The sequence below is a fragment of the Nicotiana attenuata genome, unplaced genomic scaffold, assembly GCF_001879085.1.
Source record: "Nicotiana attenuata strain UT unplaced genomic scaffold, NIATTr2, whole genome shotgun sequence".
Lineage (NCBI taxonomy): Eukaryota > Viridiplantae > Streptophyta > Magnoliopsida > Solanales > Solanaceae > Nicotiana > Nicotiana attenuata.
Window position 1 is genome coordinate 89,614 of NW_017672362.1, and position 24,564 is coordinate 114,177.

The following is a 24,564-nucleotide window of genomic DNA, read 5'->3' on the forward strand; positions in this document are numbered from 1 at the left end:
TAACCTTGTAAGAGAGAAATCATCCCCTTAGGTACATTTTGTGGTGTATTTATTGTGTGGGGAGCTACGTACGTACGAGGTGACGAGAGTCCGTGTGTAGCTATATTCCATGATATGTCCGGGTAGACTTAGATCCACACCATGCTTTAATTGTACTGTTGTGATTACCTTGTGTATTGAATGTCTTGAATACAGCTAAGACTAGGGATTTAAAGTTGCAATTTTTTATGTAGCCTTCTTCTTTGGAAACGTGAGGAATATTTAATAACTATAAAAAATCCATGTCCTCTCGCGTCGCAAATACTTCCGCGAGCGACGTAAACTTCTCTACTCTAATGGGATCGGGTCGTTCGCCTCGGTAGTATCATATTCTTATGGGATAAGACCGTTTGCCTCAGCAATACCACTACTCTTATGAGATCGGGTCGTTCGCCTCGGTAGTACGGAGTACTACTATTCTTATGGGATAGGTCCGTTCGCCTCGGCAATTTCATGCTAAATAATCGGAACGGGTTCCAGTTTGGACATAATTGAGTTAGGGTCTTCACGGCCGGTTATGAGATATTGGAGATGTGTTACGGATTCCTGTTGTATTTATTGTAGTTGCTTTTATTTGTCTTATTGATATTTGTTATATGTTCACCATGTCTACCTTACGCACTTTTATTATGTCCAGTCGACCCCTCGTCACTGCTTCTTCGAGGTTAGACTAGATACTTACTGGGTGCGTGTTGTTCTTCGTACTCACACTACACTTCTGCACTGATGTGCAGGTACTGAGACAGGTTCCACCAGTGGTCACGCGGGTGCGTAGCTGATACTGTTACGGAGACTTAGGGGTGAGTTGCTTGCCTTGATACGATCCGCAGCACCGGAGTCTCCTTTTATATTATTTACTATTTCTGTCTATTACTTTCAGACAGTAGTCGTAGTGGTTTATATATTCCTTAGATTGCTCATGTACTTGTGACGTCGAATTTTGGGGATTTGTAGCACTTTTGTACTGTTGTACTCGTCACTTCTATCGCACTAGACTATATATACTTTTATGTTTGGAACTTGCTTAAAGGACTTATCATAATTGCATAAAATCGGTGTAATTAAAATATGTTAAAAAGGGGATAAATAAATGGTAGATTTGCTTGTATGCTTGCCTAGCGGTGCCGTTAGGTGCAGTCTCGACCTAGTACGAAATTGGGTCGTGACATTTTTGGTGACTTTAGATTTATAAATCTGTTTATGTATATCCCGAATAGATGATGTATTTATTTCATACCAGCTTTGTAAACTCCAAGCCTTAGAAGTTCATTATTTGTACTACTAATCCTTGGGATTTTGTATAAAAAGTTCAGATATTCTATTTATTGAATCTTGTTATCCTAATTGAGTTCTGTTGTTTATCATTTGACTTACCTAGAGGGTTGAGTTAGGTGTCATCACGACTAGCTGAATTTGGGTCGTGACAACATGTTTCTGTTGAGATATCGATTTGGGCATGATCATTTTATGTTCTTATTGGGCGTATGTCATTATATTCATGTTTGCACGTGGATATGGATCCAGTGCGCAAGTTCATAAACCTATGGGTTTATAGTTTGATTATGATTCTGGATGATGAGATTGATCATAAAGGTGGAAGCTTTATGTAGTAGATCATGACTTATACTACTGTCACGACCCAAAAACCAACCCTGTCGTGATAGCGCCTATCGTGGTACTAGGCAAGCCAACACATGACCAAAACAAAATGACATTTTCATTTTCAAGATAATTCCCAAAGCTATTTAAAATAAAACCTTCCTAATGAGTGTAAATCAAAACAGAAGTGCGGAAAAGAAAGCCCAACATCGGGGTGTCACTAGTCATGAGCATCTACTACAACCGTTTGACAATATCAAGACTAACATAGTCTGGGAAATACTGAATACAACTAAGGGAAGATAAATATGGAGGAAAGCAGGGCTGCAATCGTCAAGCAGCTACCTTGCTAACTCCGATGGATCTGCAACTGTCACGCCCCAACCTCGGGAGGCGCACCCGACGCTCAATCAAGTGAACCCAACTGAGCAAGCCTTTTGAACACTTTCTACCCAATCACTATGACCACGAAAACCATGCTTCCATTTATTTAAACATTAGGAAAGGTTGTGCATATAACATTGCCAATTCATTTCATATTACCACATTTAAACCATAGTTAAGTTCCCAAGATTTCATACAGATACAGTTAGAAGAACCAGAGTTTAGAAATTACAACACAGTTCATTGACCCGTCCATTACCCGTACATAACCCACACAAACGTCTACGGAGCCTCTAAAGATACAAAAGACAGTTATGATAATGCCGGCAACAAGGCCCCGGCTATACCTCAAAAGTGGAAGTCTATAACAAAATACATACTGCATTACCCCTGGAAGAAAAGGGGCTCACCAAGACTGCTGAGAGGAGGATGCTCCGCTATCTACGATCGGCACTGTCTGTTATGGACCCACCTACATCCATTGAAAGATGTAGCGCCCCCGGCAAAAGGGACGTTAGTACCATGGAATAGTACTAGTATGTATAACTAAACACAATCTCATTAGAAAGAACTATCATACAAGAACAAGGAAATCACAAGGGACACTCAAAAGCTTTAAACGACACCACATCATCAAATAAAAGAATCATATAACTTTCACATAATTTCCATAGCTTTAGGTTGGGGCAATTGATATTGTTCATCATCATTCATAATACCACCGCTTTCTTGAGCGGAGTCCGATCACGACCCGATCGGCTAAGTTGCCTCATTTGAGACATGTACCTCAATCACAATCTCATTCTCAATTTTCGGAATTCAATATCAGCACAATACCACCATGTGTGTGACATGGCGTCCGATCACGGCCCGATCGGCTAAGCCGTCTTACCAAGACGTTGTCCCTTTTTCATTAATCATCTCATTTCAATCTTTATTTCACATATATCAATTCATAGGCACTTGGTGCCACAATTATCACATCATACTTGGCACTAGGCTACATTTCACATCATTTCCACTTTCAATGTTAACCTTGTAAATTTAGAATCATAGGCACATACAAAAGCAATTTAAGTTGTAAGCATAGATAAGATTTCACATAGTTGGCATGACGAATCTCAGTTTTAATCTTGACTTGAAGTCCAGGCATTTTAACACATGGTTAGTATTCTTCGCACATCTTTAAACTATCAAGAATGGTACATTGCACACATTGAGGCACACCTTTCACGTATATATAATTGCAAAACCAGTTCATGTGAAATAACAATCACTACATCAATCAAATTTCAGTCTTACAATATTTGCATAGACACCAACGGAGCTCAATTTCTAAGAAGAGGGGGTTTTAGCCATACATACCTCAATGGAGCTTTTTCTTAAATTCTTACAATAATTCCGGAACCCTTAGCCACTTCGATCTATTTATGAGAATTGCAAGTTGATCCAAAAATTAGAGAAGTAATCAAGATTCTAGCTCACTTGAGCATACTCTCAAGCTCTAAGTGTGCATTAGGAATTTAAGGTCTTTTGTGAAGAATTCTATCATCTTACACCCCATTTGTTACATTCTTAGCTCACAATCTCCCATGCCCTTTTATCATACATGCATGCAAGACAATCAACCCTTATACCCATGAACCCTTTTTGTTAGTAAGAATCTCAAAATCAAAGGTTAGAGCACAAATTCTTACCTCTTAGGATGAAGGCCTAGTAGCTTTACTTGGTAATCTTCAAGAATTTGGGAAAGGATTGAGTGGAGGCTTAGTGGGAATCACTTTCTCCCACTAAAGCTCTTGCTCACACTCTAAATGTGGTAGAAATTAGCTCAGGAGGGTCTAATGGGGTGATTTTAACGGAATGGGGTCGGGTTTTAAAAGTTAGAAAATGGGAGTCCCGACACAATCTGCGATTGCATAATTGACATGCGGTCTACAAAAGGGACCGCAAAATGGTCCTCAAAATTTGAACAATCTGCTGGGTATGCGGCAAGAATGCGGTCCGCATACCTGTTCTGCGGTCGCATAATGCACCGCAGAACTGCCCCTCGCAAAATTCCAAGGAGGTTATGCGATGACTATGCGGCCCGCATAATGATTATGCGATCGCATAATTGGCCGCATAGTTGACTTCAAAACTTACCAGCAAACTGTTTCACTCTGCGGCGACTATGCGGTCCGCATAGCTATTATGCGACCGCATAATGGACCGCAGAAACGCGCTTTACTAAAAAAATTATTCCTTAACTTTTTAATGCACAGATCAATCCAAAAGGTCCAAACCGCGGCGAGCTTTACAAATTTCTAACACATAATCCTAACTTGGCACTACGAGATTTCGGGTCTTTGAGTGAAAATTTCACAGGGCCTTACAGCAACTGAATAATCAACACCCGCTACCGGGTTCAGAAATACCTGAATATGCACACAAGGTGAGAGTAACGTGAGTACGCCAACTCAGTAAGTAACCAAAGTAAATAAAGGCTGAGAAGCAGTGACGAGCAATAAAACAAATCAAGTTCATATCATGAAATCTCAGTAAAATCCAAGAGGTTTCTAAAAGCAGAGTTTGAATTTAAATCCTCTCGTTTAAACTCAACTTCAGTAAAATCATTTGAAGATATTTTCAACAATTCTCAACAGAGGCTCAATACAACAGTGAGCAAAAAAAAATAATGAATTCATAAACAGCCCCTTGGGCAAAACATCACTCATGAACAGCCCCTCGGGCAAACCTCTCAATCACTCGTATACAGCCCCTCGGGCATACCTCACCATCACTCATATATAGCCCCTCGGGCAAAACATCACTCAGGGTACCCGCGCTCACTGGGGGTGTGCAGACTCCAGAGAGGCTCCTTCAGCCCAACCGCTATAACAAGCCACCTCGTGCCATAATCAATCAGGCCCTCAGCCTTACTCAATCATGAATCAGAAACAACATGTTACGGAGGGCAGCCCGATCCCATAAATATCCTCACAAATCAGGCCCTCAGCCTCATTGAATCACGAATCACAAACAACATGTTGCGGCGTGCAGCCCGATCCCATAAATATCCTCACAAATCAGTCCCTCGGCCTCACTCAGTCATAAACCTCTCAAGCCACTCGGGCTATTAGTTAAAATAGGGTACTCGGCCTAATATAACATTTTTATATGCATGAAAATAGAGTAATAAGTCTGAGTTATGAAATCAATAGATATAACATGACTGAGTATAGATTTTTCAACCAAAAACAGTGAGAGGATAATAAGAAAAAGGCCCTTAAGGGTCCAAACAGCTCTGACACAAGGCCCAAATATGGCATTCAGCCCAATTTACAGAAAACTCTTTCTAAAACACATAAGTATCATATAGTTTCAACTACATACGCAACTTTATAGTTGCTACGGGACGGACGAAGTCACAATCCCCAACGGTGCACGCCCACACGCCCGTTACCTAGCATGCGCGTCACCTCAAAATAGTAAAAGGATACGAAATTTGGGGTTTCATACCCTCAGGACTAGATTTACAATTGTTACTTACCTCAAACCGGTCAAATCTCTACTCTGCGAATGCTCTTGCCCCTCGACTTGTCCTCTAAATGCTCCGAATCTATCCATAATCAGTACAATACCATCAATATACGCTAATGGGATGAATTCCACACGCAAAACTATCAATAGACCAAAATCCCAAAATCCACTCAAACCTGGCCCCCGGGCCCATGTCTCGGAATCCGACAAAAATCACAAACTTAGAAAGCCCATTCACTCACGAGTCTACCCATACAAAATTGTCAAAATCCGACATCAAATGGCCATTCAAATCCCCAAAATCATCTCTCCAATTCTCATCCATTTTTCCTCCAATTTCACACCCCAATTCCAGTTTAGATGATGAAAATCAAGACACAATCATGGAATCTAACCAAAATCAAGTGAAGAACACTTACCCCAATCACCTATCTGAAATTCCCTTCAAAAATCGCCCAATTCTGTGGTCTCTAGCCCAAAATATGAAAAATGGGTTCAAACCCTCGATTTTGATATTTAACACTGATGCCCAGATTTAACTCTTCGCGAACGCGGTAGTGCCCTCGCGTTCGCGAAGCACAAACTAACTCTGACCTGGAAATCCTCCTTCGCGAATGCGATGCCCCATTCGCGAATGCGTACCTTAACCAGCTCAACCCATCGCGAACGCGACGCCCTCCTCGCAAACGCATAGACCAATGGCCTGCGGTCCCCAGCTGCCTCCACTTCTCTTCGCGAACGCAAGACCTCATGCGCGTCCGCGATGCATACTCAGATCAAACCTTCGCGTTCGTAGCCTCCCCTTCGCGAACGCGAAGAACAAAAATCCCTCTGCTCTCAATAACCTTTCGCGAACGCGAAGAAGGAATTCTCTGCAACAAAATACCAGAAATCTGCCAACTGCTAAAACCAAGAATTGATCTGTTAACCATCCGAAACTCACCCAAGGCCCTCGGGACATCAACCAAACATTCCAACACATCCCATTACATCATTCAAACTTAGTCGAACCCTCGAATCACTCAAAACAACATCAAAACACCAAATTACCCTCGGATTCAAGCCTAAGAACTTCTAAACTTCCAAATTCCGAAAACGATGCCGAAACCTACCAAACCTCGCCCGAATGACTTGAAATTTTGCACACACGTCACAAATGACACTACGAACGTACTCCAACTTCCGCAATTCCATTCCGACCCCGATATCAAATTTTCCACTACCGACCAAAATCGCAAATTTTCCAATTTTGCCATTTCAAGCCTAATTCTACCACGGACCTCCAAATCACATTCCGGACGTGCTCCCAAGTACAAAATCACCTAACGGAGCTAACCGAACCACAAAAATTCAAATTTAAGGTCGAATACTAAAAAGTCAAAACTTGGTCAAACCTTTCCAATTTAAAGCTTCAAGCTGAGACCATTATCCCAAATCAATTCCGGATAACCTGAAAACAAAAACCGATGATTCACATAAGTCATTATACATCTGACGGAGCTACTCATGCCCTCAAACAACCGAGCAAAGTGTAATTGCTCAAAACGACCGGGTGGGTCGTTACATCCTCCCCCACTTAAACATATGTTCGTCCTCGAACGTGCCAGAGTTGTTCCAAAAGCCATCAAATCGTTGTATAATCTCACTATGCACATACCCGAGGGTGATCCCACGTCACCCTATACCATATAGGTCTGATAACACAACATGACTGAAATTTCTTAATCCAACCTAGCCCATGAGCCTTAGAATCCAGTTTTCACATCCGAAATTTCCTATAAGATCAGAATTCTCGCATCCACGCACTGTATAAGTCTGAACAAGCTGTCTCCACTCATAGCCATAACCCAAGATGAAATCACATGATATACCACATAATTCAAACACTCACAGCGATGATTTCTCATCATAGCAGCTGCCCAAAACAACCAAACGTTGGTAATAAACCTCTTATCAAACAGAGCCTCATTCTAACACCTTCATATACTACCAATGATGAAAGAAGCACGCAACAAATCATAACCATTTATCGGATCAACCAGTCGTGGAACTCCCTCTCCTTCGACAAGAACTGTAGCCAATTTCTAAGCCGATCAGTGACATTACCCTTTTTAAATATACCGCAATCAAATTTGATAGCATCCATTCTAGCTCCGACAACCTCATCTTATCAAATACAAGTTACTCTACTGATATGACACATCAATACAACCCAGAGCCATAACCTTTGCAATTCGTGAACCCAATAGCAACATCCCAAATATACTCAAACATAGAAAATGACTTCAATGAGAGAACCGTCCCGCAAGCTCAACCAGTACCACCACAGTGCAATGCTAATAACCATCACACACCGTAGAACCAAAACACACGAATCTAACACAAAGGGTCATATCCCAACATAACTTCGCTGCAACGCGTGACCCCATCCAAACGTTGGTCTGCATTATATACCTCGAGCCACCCTGCTCAAAATCTATAACCATTCGGAATTCGTCATCAAGAACCCAAAGTGCATTACCATCACCACGGATAAGCAAATGACATAGCACCACACAAAACCCGAAAGAACATAACCTATATGCCATCCACCAAGCAATACCCAATACTTTTCCCGCTCAAATTCCGCTATAAGACCCCAATAGAACCGCACCATATGTGCATATAACCAACAAGTCATAACTTCTCGTAACATAGAAGGGTAACACTCAGATCATTTCAGAATACGAAGAAGCTCAACAACCACTGAATGGCACTTCCCTCAACAATAGCAGTTCGGAGTCAAGAAATCCGACTCGATGCAAAACACACATCCATATTGGGCCCATCAATGAACCCGAAATCAACTCTAGTCCCTCACGATAGATAAATAACCCTCCGAAAGTCTACCATGACTGAATCACAACACATACTAACCCCTGACTAACCTTGGCTACATTTTCACAATCCACAGCCACGAAACATTCTACTCACGAGAACTCTCAGTCTCCAAATCCGTGGAACATACGAATTACCATCTCTGATCTCAAATCCACCACCTGAATGCCCACACTTCTCAAATTACACGATCATCCCACGAGGAATACCCCTAAAATTCTTCTGCGCCACAAAGCAAAATTTGAACTCCAGCAGTCGATCAAACAAGAGAGTGCCGCAATACCAATAAAGTATCCATAACTCAAACACACCGCCCCTTTTCTGAATGTACACTCGCATCAAACCATACCAATTAGTAATATCATTTACCTAGTCATCTGAAACTGTACATGCCGTTTAAGAATTTATGACCTTCCTTTCAGACTGAGCAATGACCTTACACATGCAAATCTCAATCCTACACAACATACCGCATATACCATGCCATCCTATGATAAATGTGAGAACTTCATAATCCACTCCGAGTCACAAGCAACTACGTACTCAACTAGCCAAAAACTTTCCATTTGATCCCATGTAGGAGAAAGTCACTATACATCACATGCTCCTCATGCCAGTAGAAAATATACATCTCTAACCGCGGTAGAAACCATCAAGAAATCTCCGATTCCCATTTGCACAAAACCAAACCGTCAGGACTGGATCCTTCTAACTCGACCAAGCTATGCAGGTCACCAAAAACCCAAGAGCATTGCCACGAAGCACCTGTAGAAACTCATTACCCCATAAACACCCAAAGAACTAATCATACCCATTACCATGCCGATCCAACCTACTACCTAGATGTCTTATCTATCCAAGTTCCTTCTGAATTACCTTCAAATTGATACTTCTCCTCGCCATAACACCACAATCCCCAACCCAGACTCACCACACGAGACCCAAGCATAAAACCACACCGCCCTAAGGCTTATAAGCCGCTGAATACTCTCTTAAATATCCTCAAAAGTACCACATTCAAAATACTTATCCTGAAAAGACCTCTTACAACTCTGAAGCCATTACCTTCACCTTCTTGATACTGATATGTAGAATCTATAATGATATAGAAATGCCACAAGTCTTGACACCCTCCAATGTAAACTTCAGTTTCTAGCCAAATACACATTCTGAAGATCCCCAATTGTTACATATAACTCTTGAATCCATTAGAACCATTCTCGGGAGTTATCCACTCTACTCGGGTCTAAATTAAACTGATCAAACGAACCGAACGGCCTGTGCCCCATTAGTAATACAACACCTAAGGAAGTAATCCATCTTTCTAAGCATCCAAGAGATTTCCTACTCCATACGGGTTACATCCCTTACAACAACAACTAAATCATCCAATGTTCCTCATATACCTATAAAGCATAACACAACCCTTATCCAAAATTCTATTTACTCGAGTCATCCTCGATCTCAACCTCTGTAAGCCACAACTGACTCACCAGTATACCTAAAACTGAAACCTATACAACACATAATTGTGCAATAAACTGATCAATAGCAGACTCCCCCACTTGGCTCAAAGCCATAGATCAAAACACACAATAACTCACGATGCCCATACTCTATTACTACCATAGTGCCATAGTGAGATCCAGCTAAATCCTTCATAAGCTCATGCAAATCATTTGCAAATCTCGCATTCACCCTCGTAACAGTCAAGCCAACTCTCATACGCGATCCAAACTCAAACTGCAGCATATATAATTCACTAGTAAAAGAGGACTCGCTACAAAACAACATAGGGATCACACACCCTCAGGACACCCCGCAGGAGATAACCCACCTGCTTCGCCTCCAACTAACATCTCTTTATACCCTTCCACAGTCATAAACCTTGCGCAATCACTTAATCTTCCTGAGTCTGAACTCACCTCACGAAATGAATATCTACTTCACTTCTCAACTAAACAAACTGAAAAAGGATCCTCCATCACACTCCTAACTCGAGGATATACGTCAAATCAGGATGAGAATCAAGCACCGAATAGTTCTTTCTACACCTCAAGCAAATCCTTCTCATTATATTCAAATCATATGAACTCATCTCGCGGTCACATCATACTCATCACGTAGCCATCCAACCACCATTTCCACTAATAGGGACACTATCGGACATATAAGTCCACGAGCACGCACTCACACAATCAACACCTCAGTGCTCAAGCTACAGTCAAAACCCAGCCTCAAGTCCTCCAGACTGGCCCAACATCAACACACAGAAATCACATCTCGCACCCCATCCAGGGAATCACAAGTCGTCGATGCACAGCCGATACCGAGCGCTCGTGTACGCATACGAATGTGTGGAAGGAATTCAAAGAGTTACACTTCAAGATGAATCAATACCGCACGACAAGAATTCAAGATGTGAAGTTTCCTAAGGGTTCTGCAGCCTCTCAAAGATAAGTACAGACGTCTCCGTACCGATCCGCAAGACTCTACTGAACCTGCTCATGACTCGTGAGACCTACGTAACCTAGGCTCTGATACCAACTTGTCACGACCCAAAAACCAACCCTGTCGTGATGGCGCCTATCGTGGTACTAGGCAAGCCGACACATGACCAAAACAAAATGAGATTTTCATTTTCAAGATAATTCCCAAAGCTATTTAATATAAAACCTTCCTAAGGAGTGTAAATCAAAACAGAAGTGCAGAAAAGAAAGCCCGACATCGGGGTATCACTAGTCATGAGCATCTACTACAACTGTTTGACAATACCAAGACTAACATAGTCTGGGAAATACTGAATACAACTAAGGGAAGATAAAGATGGAGGAAAGCAGGGCTGCGATCACCAGGCAGCTACCTTGCTAACTCCGATGGATCTGCAACTGAATAATTAACACCCGCTACCGGGTCCAGAAATACCTGAATCTGCACACAAGGTGCAGGGAGTAACGTGAGTATGCCAACTCAGTAAGTAACCAAAGTCAATAAAGGCTGAGAAGCAGTGACGAGCAATAAAACATATCAAGTTCATATCATGAAATCTCATTAAAATCCAACATGCTTATAAAAGCTGAGTTTGAATTTAAATCGTCTCATTTAAACTCGGCTTCAGTAAAATCATTTGAAGATATTTTCAACAGCTCTCAACAGAGGCTCGGTACAACAGTGAGCAAAAAAAATAATGAAATCATAAACAGCCCCTTGGGAAAAACATCACTCATGAACAGCCCCTCGGGCAAACCTCTCAGTCACTTGCATACAGCCCCTCGGGCATACCTCACCATCACTCATATACAGCCCCTTGGGCAAAACATTACTCAAGGTACCCGTGCTCACTGGGGGTGTGCAGACTCCGGATGGGCTCCTTCAACCCAAGCACTATAACAAGCCACCACGTGGAATAATCAATCAGGCCCTCGGCCTCACTCAATCATGAATCAGAAACAACATGCTGCAGTGTGCAGCTCGATCCCATAAATATCCTTACAAACCAGGCCCTCGGCCTCACTGAATCACGAATCAGAATCAACATGCTGCGGCGTGCAGCCCGATCCCATAAATATCCTCACAAATCAGGCCCTCGGCCTCACTCAGTCATAAACCTCTCAATCTACTCGGACTATCAGTAAAAATAGGGTACTCAGCCCAAAACAACATTTTTATATGCATCAAAACAGAGTAATAAGTCTGAGTTATGAAATCAATAAATATAACATGACTGAGTATAGGTTTTTCAACCAAAAATAGTTAGAGGATGATAAGAAAAAGTCCCCTAAGGGTCCAAACAGCTCTGGCACAAGGCCCGAATATGGCATTCAGCTCAATTTACAGAAAACTCTTTCTAAAACACATAAGTATATGTAGTTTCAACCACATACGCAACTTTATAGTTGCTGCGGGACGGACCAAATCACAATCCCCAACGGTGCACGCCCACACGCCCGTCACCTAGCATGCGCATCACCTCAAAGTGGTAAAACGATACGAAATCCAAGGTTTCATACCCTCAGGACTAGTTTACAACTGTTACTTACCTCAAACCGGTCAAATCTCGACTCCGCGAATGTTTTTGCCCCTCGACTCGGCCTCTAAATGCTCCGAATCTATTAACAATCAGTACAATACCACCAATATATGCTAATGGAATGGATTCCACACGAAAAACTATCAATAGACCAAAATCCCATAATCTACTCAAATCCGGCCCCCGGACCCACGTCTCAGAATCCGACAAAAATTACAAAACTAGAAAGCCATTCACTCACAAGTCTACCCATACAAAATTTATCAAAATCCGACATCAAATGGCCATTCAAATCCCCAAAATCATCTCTCTAATTCTCTTCCATTTTCCCCCAATTCCCAATTTAGATGATGAAAATCAAGACACAATCATGGAATCTAACCAAAATCAAGTGAAGAACACTTACCCCAATCGCCTCTCTAAAATTCCCTTCAAAAATCGCCCAATTCCGTGGTCTCTAGCCCAAAATATGAAAAATGGGTTCAAACCCTCGATTTTGATATTTAACACTGCTGCCCAGATTTAACTCTTCGCGAATGCGGCAGTGTCCTCGCGTTTGCGAAGCACAAACTACCTCTGACTTGGAAATCCTCCTTCGTGAACGCGTACCTTAGCCAGCTCAACCCATCGTGAACACGACGCCCTCCTCGCGAACGTGTAGACCAATGGCCTTGGGTCCCCAGCTGCCTCCACTTCTCTTCGCGAATGCGAGACCTCATGCGCGTCCGCGATGCATACTCAAATCAAACCTTCGCGTTCGCGGCCTCCCCTTCGTGAACACGAAGAACAAAATCCCTCTGCTCTCAATAACCCTTCGCAAACGCGATAGCCTTCTCGTGAACGCGAAGAAAGAATTCTCTGCAACAAAATACCAAAAATCCGCCAACTGCTAAAGCCAAGAATTGATCAGTTAACCACCCGAAACTCACCCGAGGCCCTCGGGACCTTAACCAAACATGCCAACACATCCCATAACATCATTCAAACTTAGTTGAGCCTTCGAATCACTCAAAACAACATCAAAACACCAAATTACCCTCGGATTCAAGCCTAAGAACTTCTAAACTTTTAAATTCCGCAAACGATGCCAAAACCTACCAAACCTCGCCCGAATGACCTGAAATTTTGCACACACGTCACAAATGACACTACGAACGTACTCCAACTTCCGAAATTCCATTCCGACCCCGATATCAAATTTTTCACTGCCGACCAAAATCGCCAAATTTTCCAATTCAAGCCTAATTCTTCCACGGACCTCCAAATCACATTCCGGACGCGCTCCCCAGTCCAAAATCACCTAAGAGAGCTAACCGAACCATAAAAATTCACATCCGAGGTCGAATACTAAAAAGTCAAATTTTGGTCAAACCTTTCCAATTTAAAGCTTCAAGCTGAGACCATTCTCCCAAATCAATTTCGGATAACCAGAAAACCAAAACCGATGATTCACATAAGTCATTATACATCAGACGGAACTACTCATGCCCTCAAACAACCGAGCGAAGTGCAATTGCTCAAAACGACCGATCGGGTCGTTACAACTACCAGTCTCTAGGGGTTGTATTTGGAAATTTTGCACTCATGTATTATCATATTTAGACTTATGCTAAGATAATATCCATATTTAGACTTGTTTATGTCTCTATGGTGTCCAGATTTGCTGGTTATGCTTATTGGCTGGCCTAGCGGTTTGGGTTAGGCGTCATCGCGACCTTGATGAAAATTTGGGTCGGATACTAAAGCATGCGCATTAGGCCCCAAATTGAGCCCCATTGTTTAACCAATAAAATGCCAACAAGTTAATTTATTGAAGAAAAAAAATGTGTATTTTAGGTGAAAATATATATTTTGATATAAAAGGAAAAATAACTTTTAGATGTGTGACTAATTTAAGTGACCGTTTGAATATCACTCTTCTAAAGTTTTTAGGTATGAACAAAAAAATTGACCAATGAAATTATTATATTCTACTTCTTACCTTTTTTTAATCAGAAAACATGTAATTATATATTTTTTACACTATTTACTTTATTTATTGATTTGTCCAAGGCCAAGAGTCAATTTTTCGTATAATATTTATACACTATATCCCTTTCTAGCTTTTTCCAAGTTCGAGTCTGATAAGTTATAATATTATTTTCTGAAATAATATTTTAAAAGGTGGAGGGAGGGGGGTGAGGCAGGGTATTTTATTTTAAAAGGCGGAGGGAGGGGGTGAGGCAGGGTGTTTTATGCAATATAGAGCGAGGTGTAATCCCAGAGACATGAGGCGTAAGCCCAGTGAATCTTTAAATTTTTTAATTTATGGCATAATACGTAACCATAAAGAATATATGAAGTACACTAAAAGTTTAAGAAAATTACAATTCATAAAAATAAAGTATCTAGTATTTTTTTATAAATATAATAATACAATAGTGTTAAAGTTACTATAAGATAAAAATCAACTATTACATCTCATCTTTCAAAAGGTTAAAAAATCACAATATTTTTTTTAAAAATATTATCAAATTACACAGTTAAAATTAATAAACAATAAATTCCCTCAATATTGTAATTTAAAGTATTACTCCTCGGGAGTAAATATAAAATTGCTTTCAAATATAATAAAAGTTTGATAGTTTTGAGAGATATAGAACTAAAAATATGAATACCTATAGTAAGTGAAGTGTAAATTTTGGTTGTTCAAGTGATATTCACTCTCCAATCAATTAGTAAATATGCAATACTACGGCTCATTATTTTGAGTTACTCTCAATCTTTATATTTCTATAGACGAATAAAACTTACTCGTTAATTTGTTAAAGAATTTTGAGCGTCAATAGTGCTAATTAGGGAATTTGACGCATGATTTGCGCTAGGAATTGTTAGACGAGCACCGAGCTATGAGCGTTAGACGTATTTCGGGTGCACAGTCAGGCGTTTGGGACGTAAGTCTCAAAAAACTAAGCCCCACATGTCACCCTCCGAATGTTTTGATAGTGCATGGCCCGAGGCGAACCCCGAGGCGAACCCCAAAAAAGCTTTTCAAAATACAACTCTGAAAAACCATAGCTTAGGAGTGCTTTTGAATTTAATTAAATATATTTCACGGTCCTTTTTTGTTTTTTCCTCACGTTTCAAGCACTGCCAGGAGTTACTGAAGCAGCAAAAAGTGTATTTTAGAATCAGGTGATCATTTTCTTGAATCAGATTCTATAAACAAGGATATGCACATCCGTAACTCTCTAGCTAGAAAACTAACAAGGAGAAATCACAGAAAATTTGTTCATGGATCCCCCACTAATCAAACCACCAATCCCACCGGAACCCCCGGATAAGCACAACCAAATGGATGTAGAATTACCAACCCACTCCTATAAGAAAATGCTCTTGGACAAACCGGAGAGCAACCAAACTGATTACTATGAGGTTGACTCTCATCCAAATCCAGATCTCAACAAAGGGAAGCACATTGAACGTTTAATTCCCCTTTCACAAGATAACAAAAAGTGCCTTTACCTTCCATGGCGCTACTCAATAATCATCAAGGTCTTCAAGCGAAAGATGCCCCACCATGTCCTTCGATCTAAACTAATTGAGCTATGGAAACCATCCAAACAGCTAATCTGGATTGACCTAGGGTGGGACTTCTACATAGTCAAATTTAGTTTAGAAGAAAGTATGGTTAAGGCTCTCCACCTTGGCCCCTGGTTCATCTCTGGAAATTTCTTATCTGTGCGCAAATGGGAACCTAAATTTGTTGCTCAAGAAGCAACCCTTACTTCTACTGCCATATGGATCCGGCTCCCTCAATTACCAACAGAATTCTACGATCAGGACATCCTAGAAAAAGTTAGAAGGAAACTGGGCAAACTTCTCAAAATAGACCAATGTACATCCTCTACTCTCAGGGGAAGATATGCCCGTATTTGTATCCAAGTACCACTGGAAACCCCAGTGGAAACATCGGTTATAATAGGAGACCAAAGCAAGTTGTGATATACGAAGGAGAAGGGACTTTGTGCACCATTTGTGGCAGAATCGGGCACACTGCACAAGGTTGCAATTATCGGGCAGCCACACCCACAACAACCCATGAGCCACATGTAGCGCAACAGAGGAAAGCAGTCCAAACGGAGGAAACCGAGTGGAAAACTGTTACCTTCCCAAGAAGACGAAAGCAAAGGTTAGCGAAATCAACAAATAAAAATGGTGTCGGAATGAATAAACCATAACATGCTCCACAGATGAACAAGATACAGGTAAATTTGTTCGATGCTAACTCAGGTAAATTCCTTCAAACTCAAACTCTACGTTACAATTCAAAAAAAGTCAACCCCGCCCAAAATTCCCAAAAAAGGCCCAATGGCCCAATGACTAACTTAAGCCCCACCAACTCGCAAGGGCTGACCCAACAAAGTCAGAAACCCAGTACTCGGGCCCAACCCGGTACAAGAGCCAAAAGGAAAGCGGGGCCAGTTCCTGACGACCCTACTGACCCCAATCATGTTCAAAGCGCCTTTAGCCCAACTTCCGAGACTCCCCTTCTCAATGATGGTGAAATAACCAATGGGGCCGGTATCTTTTCCCCAAATGGGTACAACAACAAAGCCACAACTGTTAGCCCAATTCCCCATCCTAATACACTCACCTACGCTTCCCCTACCAGCCCTCCTGAAACAACCTCTAATGGAGAAATATCAATAGTCGTCACCTACAATCAAGTGCCCTATCTGGTACACCCCCCCCCCCCCCATCTCCAGATGAAAAGACTACAACCGTCAACTCCATTAGATCCCCAATTAATGACCATCCCACCCTCTAGTTCCGATTTCCAGTAACCCTTCCACTGACTGAGATTTGACACCAAAGGGAGTTCTGATGGAACGTCACTCTCTTAAGATCACCCCCTTTGTTACCCAAAGTAGTAAAGCAAAGAAACACAAAAATGGAAAACAAAATGCAACCAACTATCATCACCTCCCTACCACCACCACCGGACCACCAACCGGCCTCCTGGTTGAAGGTTGCTCTACAAGGCCAGTGCCTCTCATACAATTTCACCATGGGCAATCAGAAGGTGACCCTGATAGTAGAAAACCCAGCCCAACTAGCCAGAGTCACGGTGGAAGCATTGAGCAAAGCACTAGCAGCCTTTGGGCCTCTCCTATGGCAGTCGATGATCAACAGAGACAGTAACTCACCATCAACCAACCCTCAAGCACTCAACAACCACATTCTACAGAGCTTCCAAACCCTACCATTCTTCCCAGATCTGACGAAGGAGGATCCATCTGCGGAGCCGGTCTTCGTAATGATCGACCATCAAACTCAACACAAACCATCATCTTCTGCTCCAAAAGAGAAGAGCATTCCCCCCCCCCCCTCCAAAACATCAAGAAAGGAATCTCCAAAGCGCTGGAAATCTTCAAGAAGAAAAATGCCTCGGAGGAAGAGGGAACACCTTATGCCACACCACGAACGGACTCGCTCCTATTGGACTCAGTGAGAGCGATAGAGTTCAGCACAGAAACCAGCAAGATAATAGTGGTACTCTGCCCCAGAATGATGACCAAGTGTGGAATGAATCTCGTCTCTACCCAAACCCATAGTCCAATCAAGCCCTTACTGAACCTAACCCTAGCACTGAGTCTCAAGAGGAAATCACCCCCACCTCTAATGAAGGATCCGCAAGGACCAAGGAACCCTCAAGAGGGACCTCACCAACCACACCCAACTCCACTGATGAATTACATCATATGGAATGTTAGGGGAGGAAACAATGTCGAGTTCAAGCGGCACGGTTTAGAAATGGTGAAAATGCACAAGCCTGCCATGCTTGTCCTGCTTGAAACAAAAATGGCAGACCACCAGAATCTGGCTCAAGAGCTCCAATTTGATATGATCATCTAGTCTCCGGCAGTAGGGCTATCTGGGGGTCTAGTGTTCATGTGGAAAGAGGAGTATGTGGCAATTGAAGAAGTGGCGACTACCCCCCTAGGCATCCATGCAATGGTTAAGGTAAGTCTCAACCACCCTCCATGGCTCTTCTCTGCTATCAATGCTAGTAATCTTTTAGCTAATAGGAAATTCCTATGGGATAACCTAATCACAATATCAATAAACCTCAAAGCCAACTGGTTTGTAGGAGGAGACTTCAATGAAGTCTTAAAGGCCAGGGACAAATTTGGGGGCAATCCCATAAACCTGAGCCGCAATCTGTTCTGGAACTGTATAAATGAGTGTAACCTTCTAGACCTAGGCTATAAAGGAAGCAAATACACTTGGACTAATAAAAGGTACAGTAATAGAACCTCCCTAATCCTAGAAAGAATAGATAGGTGCTTCGCAAATGAAGGTTGGATTCAACAGTACCCTGAGGCTACTGTGCTGCACCTACCTAGGACCCACTCAGATCATTGCCCTTTACAAATTAACTTGGTAGGGCCTCCAAACAACAACCCATCAAGGCCCTTTAGGTTCGAATCAATGTGGGCTAGCCACTCATCCTTCCCTAACATCACCAACAGGGCTTTCTCAGATCATTCCAACCTCCTTCAATCCACTGATTCCTTCAAGACTCTGGTCACCAAGTGGAACCAAGAAGTCTTTGGAAACATCTTCCACCAAAAGAGGAGAATCCTAGCAAGAATTTCTGGAATCCAGAGATCTCCTAGCTACCAACTCAGTAGTTACCTGCTACACCTGAATAAATTTAACTGTTGAACTCAACCTAATCCTCAAAAATGAAGAAGATTTCTGGAAACTTAAATCTAGGATAAACTGGCTAAATGAGGGTGATGCTAGCACTAGATTCTTTCACACCTCCACCCTTAATAGAAGAAGGAGGAACAGAATCCTTTTTCTTAAAGAAGAGAATGGAAACTGGCTCCATGACCAGAAGGATATTCATGCAGCAATATTGGGCTTCTTCACTGAGCTATATACCACATCCCATACCAAAGCCCCTTGGGCTTTCACCAGCCACTCCACTATGTCACCCATTCTGTCTGAAAGCCAAAGAGCTTTTCTGGACAGACCTTTTGATCTGAGTGAGACAAAAAGGGCAGTCTTCTCTCATAAACCCTTTAAATCTCCTGGCCCTGATGGCCTCCACCCCTTCTTCTACCAAAAGTATTGGGACATAGTAGGGGACTCTGTCACAAACTTCTGTCAAAAATGCTTCTCTACAAGTTCTATGGATGGCACCATGAACCAAACTCTCTTGTGCCTAATCCCAAAATGCCCCCAAGCTCCAATGCTATAAAACTTTAGGCCAATAGGACTTTGTAACACCATTTACAAGTCAGTCACAAAATCATTGTGAATAGGATAAAGCCTATCCTGCCCCATATCATTGGGCCAAGCCAAGCCAGCTTCCTTTCTAATAGGAGAGCCTGTGATAATGCCATCATTGTCCAAGAATACATCACTCACTTCAGGAAAATGAGGGGGGAAAGTGGTAACATGATCCTAAAAATTGACCTAAAGAAGGCCTTTGATATGCTGGATGGTCCTTTACTAGAGACACCCTCGCTACTTTCAACTTTTCCCAAGGCTTATCCAAGCTCATTATGTCCTGAATCAGTTCTTCATCCATATCCATTCTTGTCAATCGGGGAAAAACTGATTTTCTTAAACCTTCAAGAGGCATTAGGCAGGGAGACCCTATGTCTCCCTACCTATTCATTATGTGCATGGAAAGACTATCAAGATCTATTGATAAGGCAGTCATAGATAACCAATGGCAGCTCATAAGTATAAGCAGATCTGGACCAAAAATATCCCACCTCTTCTTTGTAGATGACCTAACCCTCTTTGCTAAAGCCAATGACAGGAACTCTAATACCATTCTTTCCATTATACAGAACTTCAATGAGCAGTCAGGACAGAAAATCAATCTTACCAAATCAAGAGTCATGTTTTCCTCAAACATTCCACAGGACTCCATACAGAACCTCTCCAACTCCCTGTCCATCCAGCACACAACATCCTTTGGAAAATACCTTGGTTTCCCCATTCTTCATAAAAACAAACATCTGCAGACTTTCAATTCATCATTGATAACATGCAATCCAAACTGGTTGGTTGGAAAACCAAATGCCTCAACATGGCTGGAAGAACAGTACTAGCCAAAACTTCTTTAAACAGCATTCCTAGCCATGTAATGCAGTACATCAAACTGCCCACTAAAGTTACAAATCAGATTGACAAAATCCAAAGCAACTTTCTTTGGGGCACCACCCCTGAAAAGAAGAAGTTACATCTAATCAAGTGGGAGGTGGTCACTAAGACCAATGCTGGGGGAGGGATAAGACTCCAAAAGGCTAGTATCAAGAACAAAGCTTCCCTTACCAATCTTGCATGGAGAACTTATGAGAATACCAACAGTCTATGGGCAATGTCACACCTCCTTTTTTCACTACACCCTCAGAAGGGTATAAGGGGAGTTATTTCCAACTTGAAGTAACAATCGAAACGGGATTTATTTATTTAAAAATCAGAGTCGCCACTTGGGATAATTTATGGTGTCCCAAGTCACCGGTTTGAATCCCGAATAGAGGAAAGATTTGACTCTGTTTATGTCGGCGAACACAAAAATCCAGGTAAGGAATTATGTTAACCCGGGAGAAGGTGTTAGGCACTCCCGAGTTCCGTGGTTTTAGCACGGTCGCTTTGATCATACTTGGCTTGTTAAATTGTATATTTACTGATTTCAGAACCTATGTGCTTTTGCCTCTCACCGCTTTTTAATTAAGAAAATTATCTTGAAACGGGTTACGCGTACGTATACCCATTTGTTTGGTGCGTCAAAAATCATGTCACGCGGACGTGTCCACAATTAATAACGCTTTATTATTATTAAGAAAGTTTGGGCCGAAGTTGCGCGAACGCATACTCCGATTTTGTTTTTAGAATCGTAATTGTGTTACGCGAACGTATACACAATCACAATGGTATTTTAAGCGGCTCTAAAGTCTTTCTACGAATATTTGATTGTGAATCTAAGGAGGCCGGTCTAGGCGAGGATCTTAAATTAGTTCGAAATTTTAATGAGAATTCAACTTCTTTAACGTGAAAGTTATCACTGAGATCTTCAAACAACCTTGATTGTACTCACTGGGCCCAAGGTGAGCCCAATTTCGGAGATTTGGAGTCATCACAAGCTGGGCTCAATATTGAGCCCTTGTAATATGCAAAAGGGACTGAAACAACAGAAAAATAATCATGGAGCTACCATATATGCCAAGTTATAGAACACCCTTTAATGGATCAATGAACAATTACAGGAAAACTCTAACGATTTCACGACTTGACGACAATACGGAAGTCAATTTCGAAAATAGACAGCATATGAATTTAAACATTAGAAGCCTTAGATTACTTGAAGTGTTGATATGCGATTCTTAATCAAGCTACACATGAACAAAACAACAGGGCCTCAACTATGAACTTAAACAACCAGTTCTATAGGCAACAATGAGCAATCAATGAACCTCTCAACGACTAAATTGAACTGAATTCACCTTAACATGGACAACTATCAAACCAACACATTTGACCCAATTGTCTCCTGGATTCCCCAAAAGTCAATACTAAGTCCCTCACCACAATCGATGGATGTTTTTACTCATTCAAATGCAAATATGAATATAGAATATACTAGCACGATTTCCAAACCACATTATCATACAACTGCCTATGTACTAACCTTAACTATCATGTACAAGACAAATGCTAGTCAATAATCTAGAGTTCAGCCCAAAACCTCACATTAGTTCAATATTAAAGCACATCAAGGGTCCAGAAAGTTAACATAACAAACATCCTTACATTTAATACAGAAAAAAAAAGGCAAAACAAAAGAGAAGAAGCGGAGAAGCAATATTCCTTTTAGTTCTTCATTCATTCAAATTTTCAATCACACATGGACCCTTGTGGTCATTTGTTCTCCAGGGTTTACAGATTTACCTGCAAATGAGAAGAGACCAAGAGATAAGGAGTCAACAATCTAATAACAGTAGAGCAGCAGCAGAGATTGGCTTCTAAATTCAGTAGAACAGTAAATTTGGCTTGTGTAAACCAATGAAACAGTAGCCAATCAGCAGGACTTAACCCAAGGCTTTTCAAAATCCAAACTCGGAACATTTCAATCAGAAATAGTAGGAAAAATGTTTCAGTAATTGAAGAACTTCAAAAATCAAAAGAGAATCAATGAAACAGTGTTTTCTTTTGATTTTTAGCCATTTCTCTCTTCTGGAATTTCTATCTCTTAGGTCTATTTTCTTCTGCCTTCCCAGGCAAGTTTGGGGTGCCTTTATAGGCAAGGGACTAGGGCAACCTTCATATCTTTTATTTTACCCCTTGGGCCCTTTTCAAACTTTCATTTTTGCCTTGATACACCTAATTAATTTTCTGATTTTCAAGTTAGTTCCCCACTTATTGACTTGTTGGCCAAGCTAAGCCACTACATTTCTGAAATTCAAATAAAGACCCTTACTAGAAGCTTCCTAATCTGTTACAAGCAGATTTCCTCAACCAAATCCCTAAACTACCCCCCCCCCCCATGCCCCTGTTATTTACCCTCTGATATTACTTTAGTTTCAGCTATTTAATATTCAGCTTATGGGTCAAGTTAACCCAAGATTCAGCCCCAAACCCGGACTGACTTCCCTTTTCGTTGGGCTTTCGATTTTAACAGGAAATCAACCCAATTCAATAACTAACAATGAACGCACCCCAAAATTCACAAACCAAACCAGTTATGAATTGCAATCAGAAACAAACAGAAACGAGTTACCTAACACTAACACGAGAATCAAACAAATGCAACTAACATGCTTTCACTTTAAATCATGCAAACAGAAATTGCTTCAACAAATGAACAATAACAAAGAAAGAAAAGATGAACGGAAGAGTGTGAAGATGGAGTAGAAAGATAAAAAAAACAAATAAACAAATAAATAAAAACACAAAGAAGATACCCATAACCGGCCAGAAGCAGACTCGACCAACCTTGAAGGACTTCTTCAGTTTCTCGACCAGAATAGCCCTTAATCGTGTGTTTTCATGTGAAAACACACGAATAAAGCCCATTACAGTCCAAAATCTTCAATAAGCCTGCTGATTTGGACTTTGGGATTTTAGGGCTTTCTTTCAAAACCAGATTCGAGAGGATTCAGTAGGATTCGAAGGAGATGGAGTAGAGTTTGAGAATGAGGGGAGAAGAGGGTTCAGGGGTGTTGATTTGGTGAGGATTAATGGTGGCGCCGCCATGGAAAGGGATGAGGAATTTGGGGCGGCTAGCTAGGATTACGTTTGGTCTCTAGTGTGAGAGAGACGATTGAGCAAGGGGGGTCACGTTTGGACATATATATTTTAAGTGATCCCCAGTTCCGGTCCGTTGGATCTTAATGATCCAACGGTTGAGATCAAGCATGCTCAAAACGGGGCCGTTTAAGGTCGACGGGTGCTGGACCGAGTTTGAGCTGGTATTGGGGCAGGCCTGGTTGGGTAACTATTATTTGGGCTGGGGAGGTTTGGAAAATTGGAAGGAACTTGGGCTGAGAGGTTTTAACAGCTTTGGCCCAACAATTGGGTATTGTTTTAATGAACCTTTTTTCTTTTCATTTTCTATTTCCTCTTCTTTCTTTCTTTTATTATTTTTTCAGATTTTGTAAAATGAAAAAATAAAAGACCTTATTTAATTCCCAAAACTAAACTAATTATTTCCTCAAAATTGATTAAGTCCTAATTTAAAAGAAAACTTATGACAAATTCAAAAATTAAAAGTTAAAAATGCAAAATGAACTATTTTTGTTATTTTCTTCCATTTTGTAACATTAATTAACTAATTATCCTAAAAAGTAGAAAACTAGGTCCTAAACGCAAATGTACAATTTTTGTATTTTTCATTAATTAAAATGCACAGAAGACAAAATGTAAACAATTAACGGAAAATGCCACAAAAATCCACAAATTGCAAGCCCAAGAAATTATTTTATTTTGAATTTACGGGAGTAATTCTTACAGGAAAAATCACGTGCTCACAGCTGCCCCTTTTGCTCGGAAACACGAAGAGTTTTCGTGCAAAGATAAAGTGAGCGGATACGAGCGATTTTTTCCCC

The 24,564-nt window shown here is 41.2% G+C and overlaps 1 protein-coding gene across 1 annotated transcript; it reads left to right on the forward strand.

The window, feature by feature from the left end:
• The first annotated feature begins 15,724 nt into the window (after positions 1–15,724).
• On the forward strand, positions 15,725–16,671 carry LOC109212916. The gene is made up of 2 exons (XM_019376645.1): positions 15,725–16,288; positions 16,348–16,671. The coding sequence occupies exons 1-2, from the start codon at positions 15,725–15,727 to the stop codon at positions 16,669–16,671; spliced, it is 888 nt and encodes a 295-aa protein (XP_019232190.1).
• The last annotated feature ends 7,893 nt before the right edge of the window (positions 16,672–24,564 follow it).

Bases quoted from the DNA above. Each gene is read 5' to 3' on its own strand.
- LOC109212916 (XM_019376645.1), top strand. From the start codon at position 15,725: ATGGATCCCCCACTAATCAAACCACCAATCCCACCGGAACCCCCGGAT. The intron at 16,289-16,347 runs GTTAGAAGGAAA...CTCTACTCTCAG, and splicing joins ATCAGGACATCCTAGAAAAA to GGGAAGATATGCCCGTATTT.